The sequence below is a fragment of the Capra hircus genome, chromosome 14 (genome assembly GCF_001704415.2).
Source record: "Capra hircus breed San Clemente chromosome 14, ASM170441v1, whole genome shotgun sequence".
Classification (NCBI taxonomy): domain Eukaryota; kingdom Metazoa; phylum Chordata; class Mammalia; order Artiodactyla; family Bovidae; genus Capra; species Capra hircus.
Genome location: NC_030821.1, coordinates 36,939,482 through 36,959,658, shown reverse-complemented (window position 1 = coordinate 36,959,658; position 20,177 = coordinate 36,939,482). Strand labels below are relative to the sequence as shown.

The window sequence follows — 20,177 nt, the reverse complement described above, 5'->3', positions numbered from 1 at the left end:
AGGAAGGCAAAATAAATGACTCAGGACATCCAACAATTCAAAAGCAGTGCTGCTATTAAAACCCAACCACTTCTGACTCCCCCGTTTGTGGTACTTTTCAAATAATTTAACCAGCAATATAATGAAGGGAAGCAAAGTCTTCAAAAAGAGCTGTAAAATGTTGAAAGTAATGTAAGTCTTATCATCACCAAAAACAATATGGACTTGGAAGATCATATGAATCTGGCTTCATATTTTAATTTAAAAATAGTTTATTTTCTTTATATGTGAATCTCTTTCAATTCAACATGAGTTGAAAACCGATTCTAGTTCTGCTATGATCCTAGTTCTGGTCTAAGTCCAATAATAAACATTTTTAAAGTATACATAAAGTATTTGCTTTAGAAAATTATAGGCTTTTGGAGAACTTTGCTGGTAGTCCAGTGGTTGGGACTCCATGCTTTCACTGCTGAGGGTGCTGGTTCAATCCCTAGTTGAAGAAGTAGGATCCCACAAGCTGTGCAGCATGACCAAAATGTTAGGTTTTTAAGGAAAACAAAGCGCACATAAGAGGCCAAGGAGATGAGACACGAGCACTATTACTCCCTAACAGAGAGAAATGAAAGAAATGCCTGGTAGGTATTCAGAGAAGGCAAAGATGACTGTGGATCAGAGTAGGAAAGGAAGGCTTCTTTGAAGCAGTAGCCTTTAACTGGATATTAACAATGTGGAGAATAGATTCTTGAATTGATACATGGATTTTTTTTCTGAGAAGATGTAAGCACGGTGACTGCTATCCAGTATTTTGACATGAATTCCTTTCCTTTTTTTTTTTTTTAAAGATGGGAAAGTCAAAACAGTATGGTGAAGTGAAAAACCACAGAAGTCTGAACAACCAGGGTTTGAATGCTGACTCTGCGTCTTACTAGCTAAACATGGACCAGTTGCTTAATTCCTTTAAATTTCCATTTCTTCATTTTTAAAGTCGAATGATGGTGCCTAAAGTCATAAGAAGGATAAATTAGACAATGTCATGGGATTAGATCTGTGCTTGACTTTAAAGGGTATTTAACCAATGTTTGCTTCCACGCACTAAATCAGAGCTTCAGGAAAGGAAAGCATGCCAAGTAGTTAGCCAGTTCATGGTGGATGTGAGCTCATTGTGTCTATTTCCCCAAAATGAAATCTGGTTGAAAGCCACATATAAAAGTTAATTTTTGACCCATAAGTGAGAATACCTCTGTATTAACTGTCTTAAGGTTGAAGAATCAGAGGCTGCATTTAAACAAACAAAACACCACAATACTTTCACTGTAAAAGGATTATTGACCTTAAATAAAAGCATCTATTTTGCTATGAGATTGAATTTACCTATACTAAATCATCCTTTGCTATTCCTGAAATGAAATATTGACATCCAGAAAGCTATCTTCTCCATTCAAGTGATAACATTAAGGTCAGCCCAGAAAGTTGAGATTAATCTGAGTCAGTGAAAAATTTAGAAGGACCAGTGAAAAAATAAGGCCAATAAATTTCAAAGTACAGATTAAAGATGAAATTAATCCAGGTGAGCCAGAACATGGAACCTCCATTTTCAAAAACATTCCAGGACATGCTCATAAATTTTCAAGGCATATCTCTGGAGGAGAAAAAAAACTTAGCCAGTGTTGAAAACTGATGTTAAGGGAAAGTAGTAGCTAACAGAAATAAAGAGTAGAAAAGAGAGTCACATCATAGGAAATGACATATATCATTTATTTTTTCATTCTTAAAGCAATAAACATTTAGAAAGTTTCTCTATTATAGTAGACATTAGAATAAAATGATTAAAAAGCAGGATTTCCCAAATAAAACTTATATGTATTTAAACAAATAGATCTGATATAGCTTCCATTCATTTCCTCCAGAAATTCATACCCTGTTGAATGACACAGACAAGTTAATAAGGCATAGTAGTAATAAAGTGATAGGTATACTCTAGGTGCATAAGCATAAGATTTTGAATAAGGAATCAGCCTGAAGAAGATAAGGCTGGTTAACCCTACCCATTCCAGACTTCTGCTTCTCCAGTGTTTGGAACTTCATCCATTTTGAGGCTCAGATAACATAGTACAGTTTTCGACCTTCCCCTGTCTCTGTTGTTTACCACCCTCTCTTCAAGAGCAATCTAGTCTTACTCTATGGAAGGATTAAGACTTGGCTCAAAGTCATGAACTTCAACTCTCCTGGTTGGAGTCTCATCTAGATTTGACATATCTAAATCTAGGAAAGTTCGACATCTAGAAAAATTCACTGAAAAATGAGGGTCTTGAATTCTGGATGTGTTCACTGCAATAACTTAGTCTCCCCCTCCTCTTCTGCTCATCTCCAGGGAAATACTTGAGATCTTAACCTTATATAATGTGATTGCATCTCAGAAATCTTGAAGTCCAACATCCCATACTCTAGTTACACCTTTCCATCCCTTAACCATTTGTTAAGTGAAGCTGATATAACCAGAGGCAGATTCATGATGATTTTATCCAAAGCTTATACAATTTGAGGAGACTTTTTTTAAAAAAATACCAAATTCCAAATTGAAAAGTACTTATAAAAATGAACACATTATAAGACAAGAAATTAGTCTAGGTTCGATATAGGATACAGGATGCTTGGGGCTGGTGCACTGGGATGACCCAGAGAGATGATATGGGGAGGGAGGTGGGAGGGGGTTTCAGGGTTGGGAACTCATGTACACCTGTGGTGGATTCATGTCAATGTATGGCAAAACCAATACAGTATTGTAAAGTAAAAAAAGAAAAAAAAAAAAGGGAAAGAAAAAAAAAAGAAAAGTAGTCAAGTGCAACATTACAAAATTCACTTAAAATGTAACATTTTAATTAATAAATGGATTGTGTGCACCTATAATTGTTCTTTTCACATACAATGTGCCGTGTACGTTTGGCTGCATTCTTATTCATCCACTTGACCTAGCAATATTTATTGATAGACGTCTCATTTCCCATTCAAAAATATCACCTTTTCATAACTCAAGTTTGGGGTCTGTTTCTGCATTGTTTATTTCTTTCCACTGGTCTATTCGTCTCTGCACTAAATCAACATTATCTTAACTGTTTAGCTTTATAATAAATGCTTAAATTTATTAAACATTAATTTCTAACATTTATTTGATTTAAATCTTTCACTTTGGTTTTTATTTTTCAAGATAGTCTTTGGGTATCCATGGTCCTTTTCATTTCCATATAAATTTTGAATTGGTTTATCAGAGACCAAGAGAACTACTTCTGGGATGTTAATTGAGAGAAGATTGAAACTACAGATCAAATTTGGGACATCTTAACAATATTGAGTCTCCCAATCTATGAATGTAGCTTTACTTCCATCTCCTTAGATAATCTTTAATTTCTTTTATTATAATCATGTAGTGTTTGTTGTAGAGAGCTTATATGTCTTTTGTTAGATTTATTTCTAGATATTTGCTATAATAAAGGGAATCTTTTTAATTCCAGTTTTTAGAATTGTTTCTAGTACTTGGAAACAAAGATTGATTTTTGTAAGTTAAAGCCCTGCCTGCATGTTTAGTCATGTCCGACTCCCACCAGGCTCCTCTGTCCCTGGGATTCTTGAAGCAAGGATACTGGAGTGGGTTGTCATGCCCTCATCCAGGGGATCTTTTTCACTAGGGATTGAACTTGCATCTCCTTCAACTCCTGCATTGGCAGGCGGATTCTTACCGTTGCACTATCTTTAAAAAACAATACAAATAACTTATCTGTAGATTCTTTTGAATTTCCTGGGTATGTTACATGATTAGGAAATAATCACCCTCTTTTTTCTCCATTTCCAACTATTGTGATTCTTATCTCTTATTCTGGCATTTTTGCTCTGGCTAAAACCTCTTCTATAATGTTGACTAGACTTGATGAGGGCTATACTTATCTCATTTCCATTATCAGGAGAGCAGTGTTCAATATTTCACTACCAAGTATGATTTTTAAATAAGTTTTCATTGATGCTCTTCCTTTTCATATTAAATGTTCCCCTTGATTTTCAGTTTGCTAAGATTAAAAAAAAAATGAATGGGCATGTGTTTGACTATTTTATTCAGAATTTCCTAAGTTCTAATTAGAGGTTTTTATTTTTGAAATGAAAAATAAAAGTGGCCCATTTCCTGGGCCACTCATCTCTGGCAGACTTTGAACACCAATTAAGTCTGAGCAGCTTTCTGTTCAAGTCTCTTAGTCCTTTAATGCTGCCTCACATGTGAATCTATAAATGAGGAAAAATGGATTAGTGTGGTCCCCTTCTTCTCCAGATCACAGCCCCTAAAGTCTATTCAATTTGGTTGCCCTCTCATGCCTTCAAATATGTTTGTTTGTTTTTGACTCACCTAGTCATTCTTAGCAGAAAGATTCATGCAGGTGAATCTCTCATAGCCTGTAGCAGAAATCTGATTTTTTTCTTTGTTATAAATAATGTAAGTGATTTTTCTCACCTTCACAACTTGTTGTTGATGGTGTATGCAAATCAAGAATATTGTCAAACTTTGAAAATACCTCTGTAAACTCTTGTTCATATATGAGCTGTTAGATTTGAAAGTTTTTTCCATCGATGAACTCTGCCTGGTACATGTTATACCCTGTTTCTTTTGCACAGCCTACACATTTCTTGGGCTGGATGCCCTGGACATATTCCTATGATGATCTGACCTCTGCCCCTGTACTTTTCCATCATGACTTTGGATACATCTGCCCAGTAGGTGGTAGAAGTATTCCTGGAAGCTATTCCTACATCAGAATTATTAGCAGGAACTTAACTGTATGTGGAAGTGACTACAAACTACAGAGATATATTCCATTAAGTCCAAATGAAATATTTCCCCTATTCAAGTTCTTCTTAACTAGCTCCCAAAATACTTGTATCTACTCCAAAAACTAATACAAGGAGAAGTATGATGGAGAAAAGCTGGATCAGAAGACAGGACTCTTTTTTGGTTTTTAGGCTGTAATTGTCTTTATTTTGTCCATGAGGGAACTGAAGCACAGATAGATTAAGAAATGTACACAAGGTCAAATATATACAACAAAGACCCTGAGTCAGGATTGAAACCCAATCATTCTGATTTCAAACCTCAAGAGCTTAAATACTCTGCTGTATGGCAGACCAAATAATCCAGGTAGAAGATGTTCATACCTTAATGGATGATCAAGCTCAGGCTGGGAGCACAAAAGAAAGGAGGGGTTCAGGAAAAGCTTTATCAAGAAGTCTATTTTTTTCATGGTTTCAAAGAATGAGTGGTATTTTGACTGACAGTGATGCACAAAGTGGTGTGTAGGGGTAGAAAATTGTCTGAGTAAAGGCAGAGGGCAGGAGAAGACACCTTGACATCTTTGGGAAAGAGCAAAAGGAGACAGTACTCTTAATCCATGCATTCCAGTGGGGACAGTATCACCTCACAGATCAAAAGTCAGTGCAGCAGGGCTGAAAAAATCTCACTCTTTTTAAATATATAAAGTAAAAATATACACAAACTACATAACATGTGGTCCATTGGTGGGAAGCTTTTGGAGATTTGCAACAATTTGAAAAAACTCAGAGATTAACTGTATAGACTAGAAACACCAAAAAAATTAAGAAAAAGGTATGTCATGAATATATAAAATATATGCATTAAATAGATAGTAGTCTATTTTATCATTTTTACCATAAAATATATACAAATTGATTATAGAAAGTTAATATTTATCAAAACTTCCATACACAATCACAGACCATACGTGGTGCCATTTCCAGCTGTGAGAAATGCAAACAAACATAATGATTCAGTATTAAATCATAACTGTATAAATTTAACTGGAGTAAATACTGTACTAAGGTATAGTTTCGTAGCCACCTCTTACTACTATCGTATGAGTTCAAGCATTGCAAGTATATGCTTAAAATACTCCTCTGATGCAATTCATCTCCACTGGAGCAGTTGGTAGGTTCAAGCAAATTGTGTATCCAAGTAAAAAGTGATCACTCTGCATCTTCAAACCAATAGTACAATGTCTGTATGAACTGCTAAATATCAGAAGCAGTAAGAACCTGCTACCATTGCGGGGCTTTAGGAAAAGAAGATAAAGAGTGCTGAGATAATAAAGAGAAGGCCACCTCTGTTTTACATAATAGTGATGCAGGAATGTGCAGGATCAAAATATGAGTGAAAACGAAAGGATGTAGATATATACACTTCAGATTCCTACTCTGTTAACAGATCTCAGACACAGAATTATTATTATTCCACTCCAATTAAAATACAATATTATACTGTTCTTGGCTATCTTGATTTTTATGAATAATTGTTTTCTACACCGAGTGTGCTTCATGGTCATGACACCCATTTTAACCGTATAAAGGATTATAACCAGGAGGTCCCAGGAGACAGTTCTATGTACAGTTTAACTGAATGTTATGTTTGACTCTGTCCTTGAATTTCAATTGAATTTTGCTCAAGGCTTTTTTGTAAAGACACATTGCTTACATATGGAAGAAACAGCCAAGCTCGGAAGAGAGAACTCGTATTTTAAAAGAAAGGAAAAGGGTCATTTTTGTGATACAGAACATTTCAAAATAGATCAAAGGTAGGTTCCATCTGCTTTAAATTGCTACTGGAGAATGGTAAAATACAGCTTACCCTTCTTTCCAATGGGCCCAGTCTTGCCAATATTGCCTTGATCTCCTGCATCACCCAGTTCTCCCTTAACTCCTGAAAAGCAAAATGTGTCATCTTTATATCTTAAGGTTTTATCTTACTTTTAATGATATGCCTAATATATGATATTTACTCGAAGGAAATACTTAAAAGTGCATTCTTCTATCTGTGATATATAATATATATTCTTTGCTATATCACCTATTTTAATAGCATTATAATGTATGCACTAAAATTAAAGTGTGAGTGAGTATGACAGTCCTGGGTGTGATGATATTAAAATGCTTGCAGATGCAATATTTCTAAGGAACTCAAGCAGAGGATGTTTAATCCAAAGGTCAGCTAAGAGGCTGAGTGAAAGAATTCTTGTATTTTATTCAAATTCTATTCCTCCTGAGATCCATTTTAGCTTCACTCTGGGGTTCTATTTCCTCACTACCTTAAAACAAAATTTGACATTTTTAAAAAAGGGAGCGAATGCACAATCATAAAACCTAGCAATCAAAGGGACATCAAAGATTGTTCCACCATATTTTTATTTAAAATATATACATATATGATCAGGAATTCCTGAGTTCCTACAAAATTGTTATTAACTTGGGTTTTTAATCTGTGATCATCTAAAAAATGTTTACCAGTTGTAAAGGTGTCTATATGCGAGAATAATTCTGCAGTTGATTGTACATATTTCTTCCCAATCCAGGGATCCAACTCGTGTCTCTTACATTTCCTGCATTGGCACCTGCATTCCCTACATTACCACCGGCAGCACCAGGGAAGCCTATTTTCAGACTAAGAAGAGTTTAAGTCAGCATTTCTCAAATTGAAGCCGCAAAAGCCTATGAGTCTGCTTCTCTTTAAATTACTGAAGATATGAAAATCAGTGATCCAGGGCCACCACCTTGCAGCAGTTGCGAGGAACGGTTCTAGCGTTCAGGACACACACACTTAGACATCATAATGCAGAAGCTGTATTTGGTCAAGGTTAAGTCTTGCCTTGTGATGAAAACATGCACAAAAATCCTTTGTGTTAATCTCATTTTCATTGCTTGTGCCTCTCCCATAAATACCCCACCACTTACTGGGAGATCTCGGGGAAAACTGAGTAAATCAATGGATCAGACAGTTCTTTCTGTTCTTTCTTATCTTCCTCCTCACACTCTAAACCAGAGTTGCTTGGTGTGGCTTCTGAGAAGAGACACAGCGATGAACAAAGCTGTGTTTCTGGCACTAATGGTTTCTCAGATGTTCCCAGAGACTGCTACGCTCCAGAATTCCCAGGGTGTTCCTCTTTCATTGGCCCTAACGGTGCAGCCTGAGCACTGTGTCCAAGTCTTGCTGACAAGCAATCTCATGGGAACTCTCTGGTGTGTGAAGTCGCTCAGTCGTGTCCGACTCTTTGCGACCCCATGGACTGTAGCCTACCAGGCTTCTCCCTCCATGGGATTCTCCAGGCAAGAGCACTGGAGTGGGTTGCCATTTCCTTCTCCAGGGGATCTACCCAACCCAGGGATCGAACCCAGGTCTCCCACATTCCAGGCAGATGCTTTAACCTCTGAGCCACCAGGGAACTGTCTGGTGGTGACTAAATTCACATGTGAAATATATTTCATAACTCTTTGGAGCAGAGGGTGTTATGGAAGCTGTTAAACTTCCAGGCCAAATCCTGTATAGAGAAAAGTGTCAAAGTCACATCGTGTCACCTACCTTTTGGCCCCATGCGTCCCACTTTGCCAAGCTTTCCCTCCTCTCCTGGATCTCCTTTTTCACCATCATCTCCTTTTGAAATGAAAAATGAATGAGTGGAGCAGCTCAAATGGTAACATAAGCACAGATTCCCCAGGAGAAACTGAACATGGTTAGAATTCATCTCTCAGCTCAGTGCTTGCCTTACAGTTTCAAGGCGATTATGCCCAATAGGCACACGAGAACTAGACACTCAGAGAAAGAGAAGAGATTCCCATTAACTTTTTTCTTTCACTTTTCCCTTGTTGTTGGAGGAGGTAATCAAGAGGAGGTGACTGTTGGTTGACCAGCAAGCTAGACCCTAGCTCCTCACCCTCTCACTTGTCCGTGGAATGTACGTTCGAGCCTGTTTGCATAGCTGAAGCCATTTCAAGGAAGCAGCCTTGAGACAATAACATGTTGAAACCACCTAGGCTGAAAATATGACTGAGCCCAGTTAAGGCATCTATGTAAATAAACCTTTAAGATTCTGGTGGGTGAGTGCAGAGATCTACTTGTCTTAAGGCTGCTCAAGACTAATCTTGAGGCTTTCTTTGTTTATGAAACATTCCACCTACCAATTTGGAGTGGCCTGCCTTTCTTTTTCACTCCTTGCCCTCCGTGTATGGGGACATGTTCAGATTTCACTGAGGAAACTCCCCAAATTGCAAACCAACACACATCCAACTTGGTATTTAAAGAAATATCCTTGTTGGTAAAACCCTAAGAAGTTTGCTTGGCCTGACAAATCTTTATTCTTGCTGGAGAATTTGGCAAATTCTGGAAGCACGTGAATGTATATACATCCATATACATGCATATCAGTGTATTATGTGTATAAATATATATATTAAGTTCAGTTCAGTCACTTAGTCAAGTCCAACGCTTTGCGACCCCATGAATTGCAGCACGCCAGGCCTCCCTGTCCATCACCAACTCCCAGAGTTCACTTAAACTCATGTCCATTGAGTCAGTGATGCCATCCAGCCATCTCATCCTCTGTCATCCCCTTCTCCTCCTGCCCCCAATCCCTCCCAGCATCAGGGTCTTTTCTAATGAGTCAGCTCTTTGTATGAGGTGGCCAAAGTATTGGAGTTTCAGCTTTAGCATCAGTCCTTCCAAAGAACACCCAGGACTGATCTCCTTTAGGAGGGACCGGTTGGATCTCCTTGCAGTCCAAGGGACTCTCAAGAGTCTTCTCCAACACCACAGTTCAAAAGCATCAATTCTTCAGCACTCAACTTTATTCACAGTCCAACTCTCACATCCATACATGACCACTGGAAAAACCATAGCTTTGACTAGATGGACCTTTGTTGGCAAAGTAATATCTCTGCTTTTTAATATGCTGTCTAGGTTGGTCATAACTTTCCTTCCAAGGAGTAAGCGTCTTTTAATTTCATGGCTGCAATCACCATCTGCAGCGATTTTGGAGCCCAAAAAAATAAAGTCTGCCACTGTTTCTACTGTTTCCCCATCTATTTCCCATGAAGTGATGGGACAAGATGCCATGATCTTCATTTTCAGAATGTATATATATTAAGTATACATTAATTGTATAATATGTGTGTATGTGTCCATGCTCAGTTGTGTCCATCTGGAAAGCCCATATGTATTTATTGCTGTCTGACTTGAGAATCACAGATGCTTGAGAATCCCCAAATCATAGGCATGGACCTAAAAGGTAAGAACAGAAAACTCACTGGGAGTGGGGAATAGCTGCAAAGCAGGTCACTGTGAGCAGTGACTATTCTAGTCATAGGTGGGTCTAGCTCTAGCAGTTCACCAGTCAACAAGGACTAAATGAGTGGTTTGATGGAAGGTGTCCTAAACTGTGACCCAGGAATCCTGACTTTATGTCGTGTTAGTCACTGATAGGTCAAGCAAATTTGCAAAAGTCAATGATTGAGCTTATTGGCTTTGGTGTGAGATCAATCTGGAGTTTCTCAGCTCTAGTATTCAGTACCTGGAGAAAGTTGAATATGTGAGGCTCATTTTATGAGCCTCATTTTTGTCTTCTATAAATGGAACTAATAATATCTAGTAAAGAAGGCTCCTGAAAAATTTAAGTAAGATACTATGTGTAAAAGAAGGGCTTCCCTGGTAGTCAACAGTAAAGAATCTGTCTGCCAGTTCAGGAAATGCAGATTAGATCCCTGGGTTGGGAAGATCCCCTGGAGAAGGAAATGGCCACCCACTCCAGTACCCTTGCCTAGAAAATCCCATGGACAGAGGAAGCTGGCAGGCTACAGTCCATGGGGCAGAAACAGAGTCAGACACAATTTAGCAACTAAACAACAAAAATGCAGAAAAGACTGAAACATTGCATACACCTGAAACTAACACAACATTGTTAATCAACTATACTCCAGTATATAACAAAAAAATTTAAAAAGACCCAGAATGTAATGATGCTTAGCAGTGGTGGTGGCTTTTGTTCTTTCCTTTATACTTCAGTTTCCCCACCCTTCAAGTGGAGAAATCACCGTCCTCCCCTAGTGGAGATAATCACCGTCCTCCCCAACTCTCCCAGTGTATTAGGATCAACAAGGAAGGCATGTGAATGTGCTTTGAAAATAAAAAGCACAACCCACAATATTATTAAGACCAGCTACCTGCCTTATCACCACAGCAATCTCAGGACAGGAAAGAGTCCTGGTTATCTCCAGTGCAAAGTGGTAGATAAGAGACTTCAAAATACGAAAATGAAATTCCTGGGATTAGATTAGATTAGTGTGGGAGAGAGAATGTTGAGACATTCACTTATCCAGAAAAAGCACAATCAGCCATTCTCTAATTTTTTTTCCGAGAACAGAATGTTTAAATGAAAGCATAGCAAAGTATGGAACAGGTTAGATTTCTAGATCGTGGGACTGGTCAGGCACTGGAACCCTGAACACATGAAACTCTAGTATCTCCTTCAGGGGAAGGCTTTCAGAAAAAAATTCACAGATGATTAGTGTGATCAGGTCAGCGACGTGACGTGGATGAACTAGATGGCATTTCTCCAGCTAAAGTTATTAGTGAGTGTTTACTGAGCAATTATAATGTGTGCCAGCCCTGTGCTAATGTGCCCATCACAGCAATTATAGGACATAGAAAGGATTACTGCTCCATTTTATGGATGGAAAAACTGAGACTCACTGAGACTAAGTTGTTACCCTATTGCCACAGAACTTGTAGTGGCAGAACTAGGATTCAACAATACGTCTATCTCTGCCCCTCTCAGTTCAGTTCAGTTCAGTCGCTCACTCCTGTCTGACTCTTTGCGACCCCATGAATTGCAGCACTCCAGGCCTCCCTGTCCATCACCAACTCCCGGAGTTCACTCAAACTCACGTCCTTCGAGTCAGTGATGCCATCCAGCCATCTCATCCTCTGTCGTCCCCTTCTCCTCCTGCTCCCAAATTCCTTTGGATCCCTACTAAAAACAATTGTCCCTTCCACTCTAGGATTGTGCAATTCTTAGCAGACTGTGGATTTTATAGAACTTGATGCTGTACCAGATTTTTCAAGGAGAAAAGGGGAGATGCAGAAAGTGAGTTTTTGTTCCTCTTAAAGTAAGAAAGAGAGTGGGGGAAAAAACCCAGCTCAATGTCTTAGTGACTTAATTCGTAGGGAATGTATCCTTGAGGTAATTTACTATAAGTGAGATCTGGCCCTGCCACTCACGAGCTGAGGGACCTCTGGAAGCCCTTGACCTTGGACCTTGTTTCACTCATTTGCAGAATGCCACAATAATACCCTTTTCAGAGTTTTAGTTTAGGTAAAATTAGGTAAGTATTTCCTTCAGGAAGCTCTCTCTGACTCTCTCAGGCTGTACTAAATTCTCCTTAAAGTACCACCTTCTATGAGTCTGTTTATCCATGCTGTGTGTTTATCTGTTTATCCTTTATACTCATCTGTGACCTGTGGGATCCCTGGGGTCTTGAGTGATTTTTCTACCTCCCCCAAAACTTAGCAAAGTGCTTGACTCTGGAGCTTAATAAATATACTGGGTATGTTTTATGAGCCGTGAAATATTTTACAAATACAGTGATAATGTTTATTGAATATTAAGCACCAAAGAGTTCCTAGTCCTGGACCTGCATCCTGTCATTTGAGCTCCACAACAACCTCTGAGATGGATATCTCCCTTTTACAGAAGAGAAAATGAGGTCAAAAAGAGGTTTAATAACTTCCCAAAGTCACATTGATCATAAGTAATAAAGCCAGAATTCAAACCAGGGAAAATGCCTTCAAAATCAATGTTCTGAACAATGTGTATGATTGGGAACAAATTTCTGTTTTAACATTTCTGGGTCTGGGAATTGTTATTCCGAAACAATGGCTCAGTGGTGAATAATCCATCTGTCAATGCAGGAGGGAGAAGGTAACGACAACCCACTCCAGTGTTCTTGCCTGGAGAATCCCAGGGACGGTGGAGCCCGGTGGGCTGCCATCTATGGGGTCACACAGAGTCGGACACGACTGAAGAGACTTAGCAGCACCAGCAGCAATGCAAGAGATGCAGGAGATGCTGGTTCGATTCCTGAGTTGGGAAAATCCCATGGAGAAGGAAATGGCAACCCACTCCAGTATTCTTGCCTGGAGAATCTCATGGACAGAGGAGCCTGGCAGGCTATAGTCCCTGCACTGGCAAAAGAGTTGCACGTGACTTGGTGACTAAACAACAATTCTGTACAATGGGACCAAAGATGCACGTCTGGCTCACCAAAAGGCAAGATCAAATGCAGGCACGTGTGTGTTTTTCTGAATCATAAAACCACACTAATAGGAATTATTAGTGCCATGATTATTCCTCCTCTCTGCCTTCTTGTAAGCTTTCCCATTCATTTTCAAGCAAGTCCTTAACCAGAGGCAGCCAGGTGAATGACTTAGTCATCTGCTGCTCTCTGGTGGTTGCTGATAGAGACCTGGGAGGGTGAAAATAGGATTATCATCCTTTTGACCTGTGTGCCTGAATCCCGGCCTGGTGGTGAGAGGGCTGCTGCTGCAATGGAGTAAACAACTTGTCCCCTTGCCTGGAGCTTGGGCCCCAGCTTCATTTGATCTTTGGGACTTGTTTTAATGAGAACAGAAGAGAAGCATAAAAGCCAGCTTTGGAAAGGATCCCCACATGGCTCACAGTTGTCTGCTTTTATCCTCTTGGCAATATTTCATTGGATTAGTAGGGCAATTTAGACTTACTTTCCTTCTTTTAAAAATAGCCACTTTACATTTAAAAATTAAATGAAAAGCTATCAACTGTAATGAACTCATTTCAATTTTACAAAAATGATTTGTTTCAGCCCCCCGCCCCAGGCCACCAGCTTGCTGCGGTAATCTCTCCAGCAGAATTCCAGCAGAGCACACAGCTAAGCAATTTTTCTTTAGGTACAATTTCTTTTTTCCCAACAAGCAAAAGGTCTTTTAAAATTAAATTCTAGTTTGAAATGAAATAGCTGAGCCTAGGCCATTACCCCCTGCTCAAAGGAAGTAATTATTAAAAATTAGAGAATTGGTTTTGGAAATGTTAAAGAAAATTCACAGGAAGTTTTGTACTTTTTCCACTACTGCCAGAATAATGTTATATATGATGGGAGTAGGGATGAGGGACATTCACAGTCCTTCTTCTGGTTTCAGGATGATTCAAGGGCATTACATTTATTCCTAATATTATGACATCAGCTCCACCTCAGATCATCAGGCATTAGATCTCAGAGATTGGGGACCCCTGGTCTAAATGGTCTTATACTCGAACTGGTACCAATTGGTTAATTGGAGCAATAAGAGAAGATTATCTTTATATATATATATATATATATTTTTTAAGGACAAGATTAAAGATAATATTAAAGATTATTATTAAAGGAAATTAAAGATTATCTTTAATTTAAAACCAGACATGACTTGCTGATTCCCCCAGAGATAGCACTGCGGGATAGTGGAGTGAGATTACAGACCTATGGTGACATTTTTTATCACAGCACTCTTTCTTCATTTGAGATTCTAAGGGGCAATTTTCTTCATATTTTTTTTTTGTAATGAAAGCATAAAAAAATGAGCAGGTATGATTTCTAAAAAAACATTATTTTTCCCATCTTCACGACCGGGAGGCATGCTATCTGTGGATAAGGGGGATCCTGACCTTGGTCAACCTTGTTTAAGAACAATAAACAATATGTTTCTCCATGATTAGTAAAGAGACGGTGGTAGCACACAGGTTCTCTAAGATATTTTTCTGAGATACTTCCCTAACATTACGTCACCTCCTTATGATGAATGTGCATGAAATAAGATCACTCCTGTAAACAGCCAACACCTTTCCTAACTCATTTAAAATGTCCACAGGAACCTCCCTGCTGGTCCAGTGGTTAAGAATCTGCCTTGCAATGCAAGGCATATGGGTTCGATCCTTGGTGGGCAACTAAGATCCCACATGCCACAGAGAAACAGCCTGTACACCACAAATAGAAAATTGATGCGCCACATTGAATATCCTGCTTGCCGCAACAAAGACCTGAATGCAGACAAATAAATACATAAATACTAAAACATTCATAAAATATTGCTTGTACCTGTCCAGAGGAGGAATATGGTTACAAAAGAACCATGTTCAGGAAACTGCATGCCTTCAAGGAGAAAAGCTATCCCAGGGAGAATCTTACATGAAAGGTAACAGCTTTTGATCAAGGTGAAATTTTCAAGGGACTCGGTCTTAAGAACCATAAGTCTGTTCAAGTTGAATGTAGCAATGCGACCATCATTCAGGTTTACTCCAGAAGCTTGATGCAATGGATAGAACAGGAGTTTCATAGTCTGTTATGGGCTGAATTGTACCCTTTCTCCAAAATTAAGTCTGAGCACTGAGGAACTGATGCTTTCAAATTGTGGTCTTGGAGAAGACTCTTGAGTCCCTTGGACTGCAAGGAGAGCAAAACAGTCAGTCCTAAAGGAAATCACCCCTGAATAATCATTGGAAGGACTGATGCTGAAGCTGAAGCTCTGATACTTTGGCTACCTGATGCGAAGAGCCAACTCATTGGAAAAGACCCTTATGGTGGGAAAAATTGAAGGCAAAACAAGCGGGCAGCAGAAGATGAGACAGTTAGATAGCATCAGCAACTCAACGGACATCAGTTCAGTTCAGTTGCTCAGTCGTGTCCAACTCTTTGCAACCCCATGAATCGCAGCACGGCAGGCCTCCCTGCCCATCACCAACTCCCGAAGTTCACTCAAACTCACGTCCATCGAGGCAGTGATGCCATCCAGCCATCTCATCCTCTGTCATCCCCTTCTCCTCCTGCCCCCAGTCCCTCCCAGCATCAGAGTCTTTTCCAGTGAGTCAACTCTTCGCATCAGGTGGCCAAAGTATTGGAGTTTCAGCTTTAGCATCAGTCCTTCCAAAGAACACCCAGGACTGATCTTCTTTAGAATGAACTGGTTGGATCTCCTCGCAGTCCAAGGGACTCTCAAGAGTCTTCTCCAACATCACACTTCAAAAGCATCAATTCTTCGGTGCTCAGCTTTCTTCACAGTCCAACTCTCACATCCATACATGACCACTGGAAAAACCACAGCCTTGACTAGACAGACCTTTGTTGGCAAAGTAATGTCTCTGCTTTTCAATATGCTGTCTAAGTTGGTCGTAACTTTCCTTCCAAGGAGTAAGCATCTTTTAATTTCATGAATGCAATCACCATCTACAGTGATTTTGGAGCCCCCCAAAATAAAGTCTGCCACTATTTCCACTGTTTCCCCATCTATTTCCCATGAAGTGATGACATGAATTTGAGCAAACTGTGGGAGATAGTAGAGAACAGAAGAGCCTGGTGTGGTGCAGTCCATGCAGTCACAAAGAGTTGGGCATAACTTAGAGACCGAACAGCAACCATAACCCCAGAATCCATGTGTTCAGGCCCTACACTAGCACTTTAGAATGGGACTAGATTTGGAGATAAAGCCTTTAAAAAGGTGGTTCACTTAAATCGTGGCTTTTAGGGCAGTCAATCCAATCTGACTGGTGTCCTTATGAGAAGAGAAACTTGAACACACAAAAGAATATTAGGGTTACTTATGCTCATACCTGACAAGGCTATGTAAGGACACAGTGAGAAGACAGCCATCTGTAAGCCAATGAAAGGGGTCTTGGCTAAAAGAGACTAAACCTGACAACTCTTTGTCCTTGGACTTCCAGTCTCCAGAATGGTAAGACAATAAATTTCTGTTGCTCAAGCAACCCAGTTCGTGGTATTTTGTTATTGCAGCCCTAGCAAACTATTAATAAATCACAGTTATGCAGGATTTAGTTCCCTGACCAGGGATGGAACCCCAGTCCCCTGCACTGAGGGCACAGAGTCTTAGCCACTAGACCACCAGGGAAGTCCTCGTTCCTCCTTCCTATCTCCCATCTTGATGCTTATTTTTTCTCACATCCATCCTTTCTTTTTCCTTCTGTTTCTACTGCCATTATTTTACCTCTTCCTATCCTCACACACTGACCCTTGCAACTGAGCCCTAAATGGTCTCCAGTCTTTTATTCACTGGTGATTCCAAGTGCCTAGCACTGTGTCTGTTCAATACATAGTTGTTGAAATACTGGTTTCTTTGACACTGAACTTCAGTCTTTAAAACCACCATGCAAACTTAATCTTTGTAAAATCACATTTTCATTATAAAACTGCCCTATTCAAAACATTTCAGCAGTTCCTCTGTGTTTCTAGGTCAGGTCCAAATTAATTAGTCTAGTGTTTGGACTTTAACACGCTGGCAAGAGTGGAACTTTCTGGCATTATTTTTTGACACTGACCTGTATAACCTTTTATTCCTGCCCAATGTGTCTGTTCACTGTTCATGAAAATGTCTTTCAATGTGTGTCTCCATTGAAAGGCACATGTCTTTCTCTCTATTTGAAATTCATCTCCTAGGGAAAAGTTATAAAATAAAAGACTCATATGAGTATATGAGAAATTTTAAGTTTTTATATGATAAAAGATGCCACATACATATATAAATTTTACCAACAAAAATGATAGATAAGGAAAAAAATCAAACACTAAGATATAAAAAATGATTAATATTTTATCATACAAAAAGCTTTTGCAAATCAGTTTCCAAAAAAAGACAATAAATGAAATTAAAAGATTAAAAGATAATCTAAAAATATTAACAGCAAATAATGAATGAAAATGTCCAGATTCACTATTAGTCAGAAAAACATATATCTGTGTAAATGTCTGTATCGTATTTTGCCATCAGATTTAGTAATAATTTCAAAAGAATAATTGTATCTGAAGATGCCAGAAAGAGAAAACACTGTCATTGTTTTTGGTAACATAAATTGTTACACTTTTGGAAAATAATCTATCAATGATGATTAAAATAAAAAATCCACACAGTCTACCTTGAAAGAAAAATGAAAGTGTTAGTTGCTCAGTTACGTCTGACTCTTTGCGACCCCATGGATTATAGCCCACCAGGCTCCTCTGTCCATGGAATTCTCCAGGCAAGAATACTGGAGTGGGTTGCCATTTCCTTCTCCGGGGGATCTTCCTGACCCAGGGATCAAACCCGAGTCTCCTGCATTGTAGGCAGATTGTTCACCATTTGAACCACCAGGGATAGGAAACCTATTTTATGGGAATAACTATAAGAACAAATGTATATATGTATATATGCCTGTAGTGGTAAAAACAAAAAGCCACTAACAATCTGAAAATTTATCATCATGAAAATATGAGGAATGTTATGCAACTACTAAAAACAATGAAAGATCCCTGAATTAAGGAGTGAACTCCATGTTCTATTATCTAAAGAATGCCTCTTGGAAAGTCAGATGCATACGATCCGATTCAGAAGAAAGAACAAATAAACAGAACAAATACAGAGAAAAGTGTTAATATCAAGCTATTAATGATGGTTACATGGGAGACTTGGATCTGAAAAGGAAGCCATAGTAAAAAGAGAGATCATTAGCTTTTTCTTCATACATCTTTATTTTATACACATTTATACATGTTATATGTTACAACGAGCTTGAATTACTCTTGCAATTAAAAAAATAAATCGCAAATAATACAAAGGAATCTTGGCCTTTTCTCCTTTTATAAATCCTACCCATAAGTCTTGTCTCAAATTAAATTCTAAATTCTCTGAATTTATTGATGGAATTATTTCCTTGGAAACTCACCATCTGGTTCCTTGTTACTACTTTCTAATTGCTGCCCTGAAGTATTATTTTTAAATGCATTGTTATTTAAATTAAGAGTGTAAGTTCTTTGTGATAGGGGCAGACATTACACTTTGTTCTCAAGAGCTGTTTAGAAGTGCACAATGTGCTCACTCATTCATTGCTTGAACACATATTTATTGAGTTTCTACCAGTTCCCAAGTTCTGGGCTGGATCCTAAGGATACAACACTGCCTCAGACAAAACATGATCTAAGAGTAAAAGTTTAGTAGGAAGAAGGCACCGAGCAAGGTCCTGAAAGTGTCATGAGAGTTATAAAAGGGAAATTACTGTGTATTTTGTTGGCAACTAACAATGATGTAGGGGTGAGGAGACTAGGGCCTTCCCTGATGGCTTAGCAGTAAAGAATCTGTCTGAAATGCAGGAGACACAGGAGATGTACAAGACATGGGTTCGATCTCTGGGTTGGGAAGATCCCCTGGAGAAGGAAATAGCAAATGACTCCACTGTTCTTGCCTGGGAAATCCTATGGACAGAGGAGCCTGGTGGGCTACAGTCGATGGGGTTGATAAAGGATTAGGCACGACCTGGTGACTGATCAACAACAACAAAAGAGACTTGGCTTTTATTCATCTATACTGCTCTTTCCTCTGATGACAAGATAATCTATCAAATAAATAAAATGGAAGTGCTTTTTCTCTATTAATACATTAAACAATTGCAAGGTAATACCGGAATAGGTAACCATTCCCTTTGTCAGGGGATCATCCCAACCCAGGGACTGAACCCAGATCTCCTGCATTGCAGGTAGATTCTTTATCATCTGAGCCACCTGGGAAGTCCTTAAGGAGATACTGTTAATGTACTAGGGGCTTCCCTGATGGCTCAGTGATAAAGAATCCTCCTGCAGAGCAGGAAATGCCAGTTCGATCCCTCCATCAGGAAGACCCCCTGGAGGAGAGTAGGGTAACCCATTCTAGTATCCTTGCCTGGAGAATCCCATGAACAGAGCGGCCTGGTGGGCTACAGTCCATAGGGTGGTAAAGAGTCAGACATGACTGAAGGAACTGAGCACGCATGCATATTGTATGAACTTATCTACTAATGATATCAACGTTAATAATGATAGTGGCTAATGTTTATTGGGTGCTTACTATGGGCCAAGCCAGAATGTTAATATGCGTGGCCACGACGTCAACCAGTCTCTTTACTGTGTTTCATCAACTCCAGGGACCCATAAAATTCCTTTCTCCTTCACCTCACCCGTGTATAACCTAGCAAAGTAAAAGGAGAATCTCAAGAATCCTACAATCTTTCTTATTTGAAATACAAAGCACCTACTCTTTGTTCAGGCTTACTTACCTTAAAAAGATTTCCTCCTTGGAACCTTCAAGTCTTTTGCAGTCACTGCATGTCTGAGTAACAAGGAGGAAAACAACAGCAACTAACATTATCCTTAATGTCAAATACAATATTAAGCTTTGTGGGACAGATTTTCTTCTGCCTGAACATACATTCAATACTTAAACGTACTCATAGCCAAGTCAGTAGAAATAAATGCAAGGAGGGTGTATCCAATCTGTCTAGACTGCGTGGTGACCCACAACG

The 20,177-nt window shown here is 39.0% G+C and overlaps 1 protein-coding gene across 1 annotated transcript in view; it reads right to left on the bottom strand.

The window, feature by feature from the left end:
- Window positions 1-20,177, bottom strand: part of COLEC10 (collectin subfamily member 10) — a 77,103-nt gene that overhangs the window by 6,769 nt on the left and 50,157 nt on the right. Inside the window, exons 3-4 of the mRNA XM_005689132.3 lie at window positions 8,381-8,452; window positions 6,656-6,727 (exon numbers count right to left, since the gene is read on the bottom strand). Coding sequence (XP_005689189.1) covers window positions 6,656-6,727; window positions 8,381-8,452 — 144 coding nt within the window. The remainder of the gene's footprint in view (window positions 1-6,655; window positions 6,728-8,380; window positions 8,453-20,177) is intronic.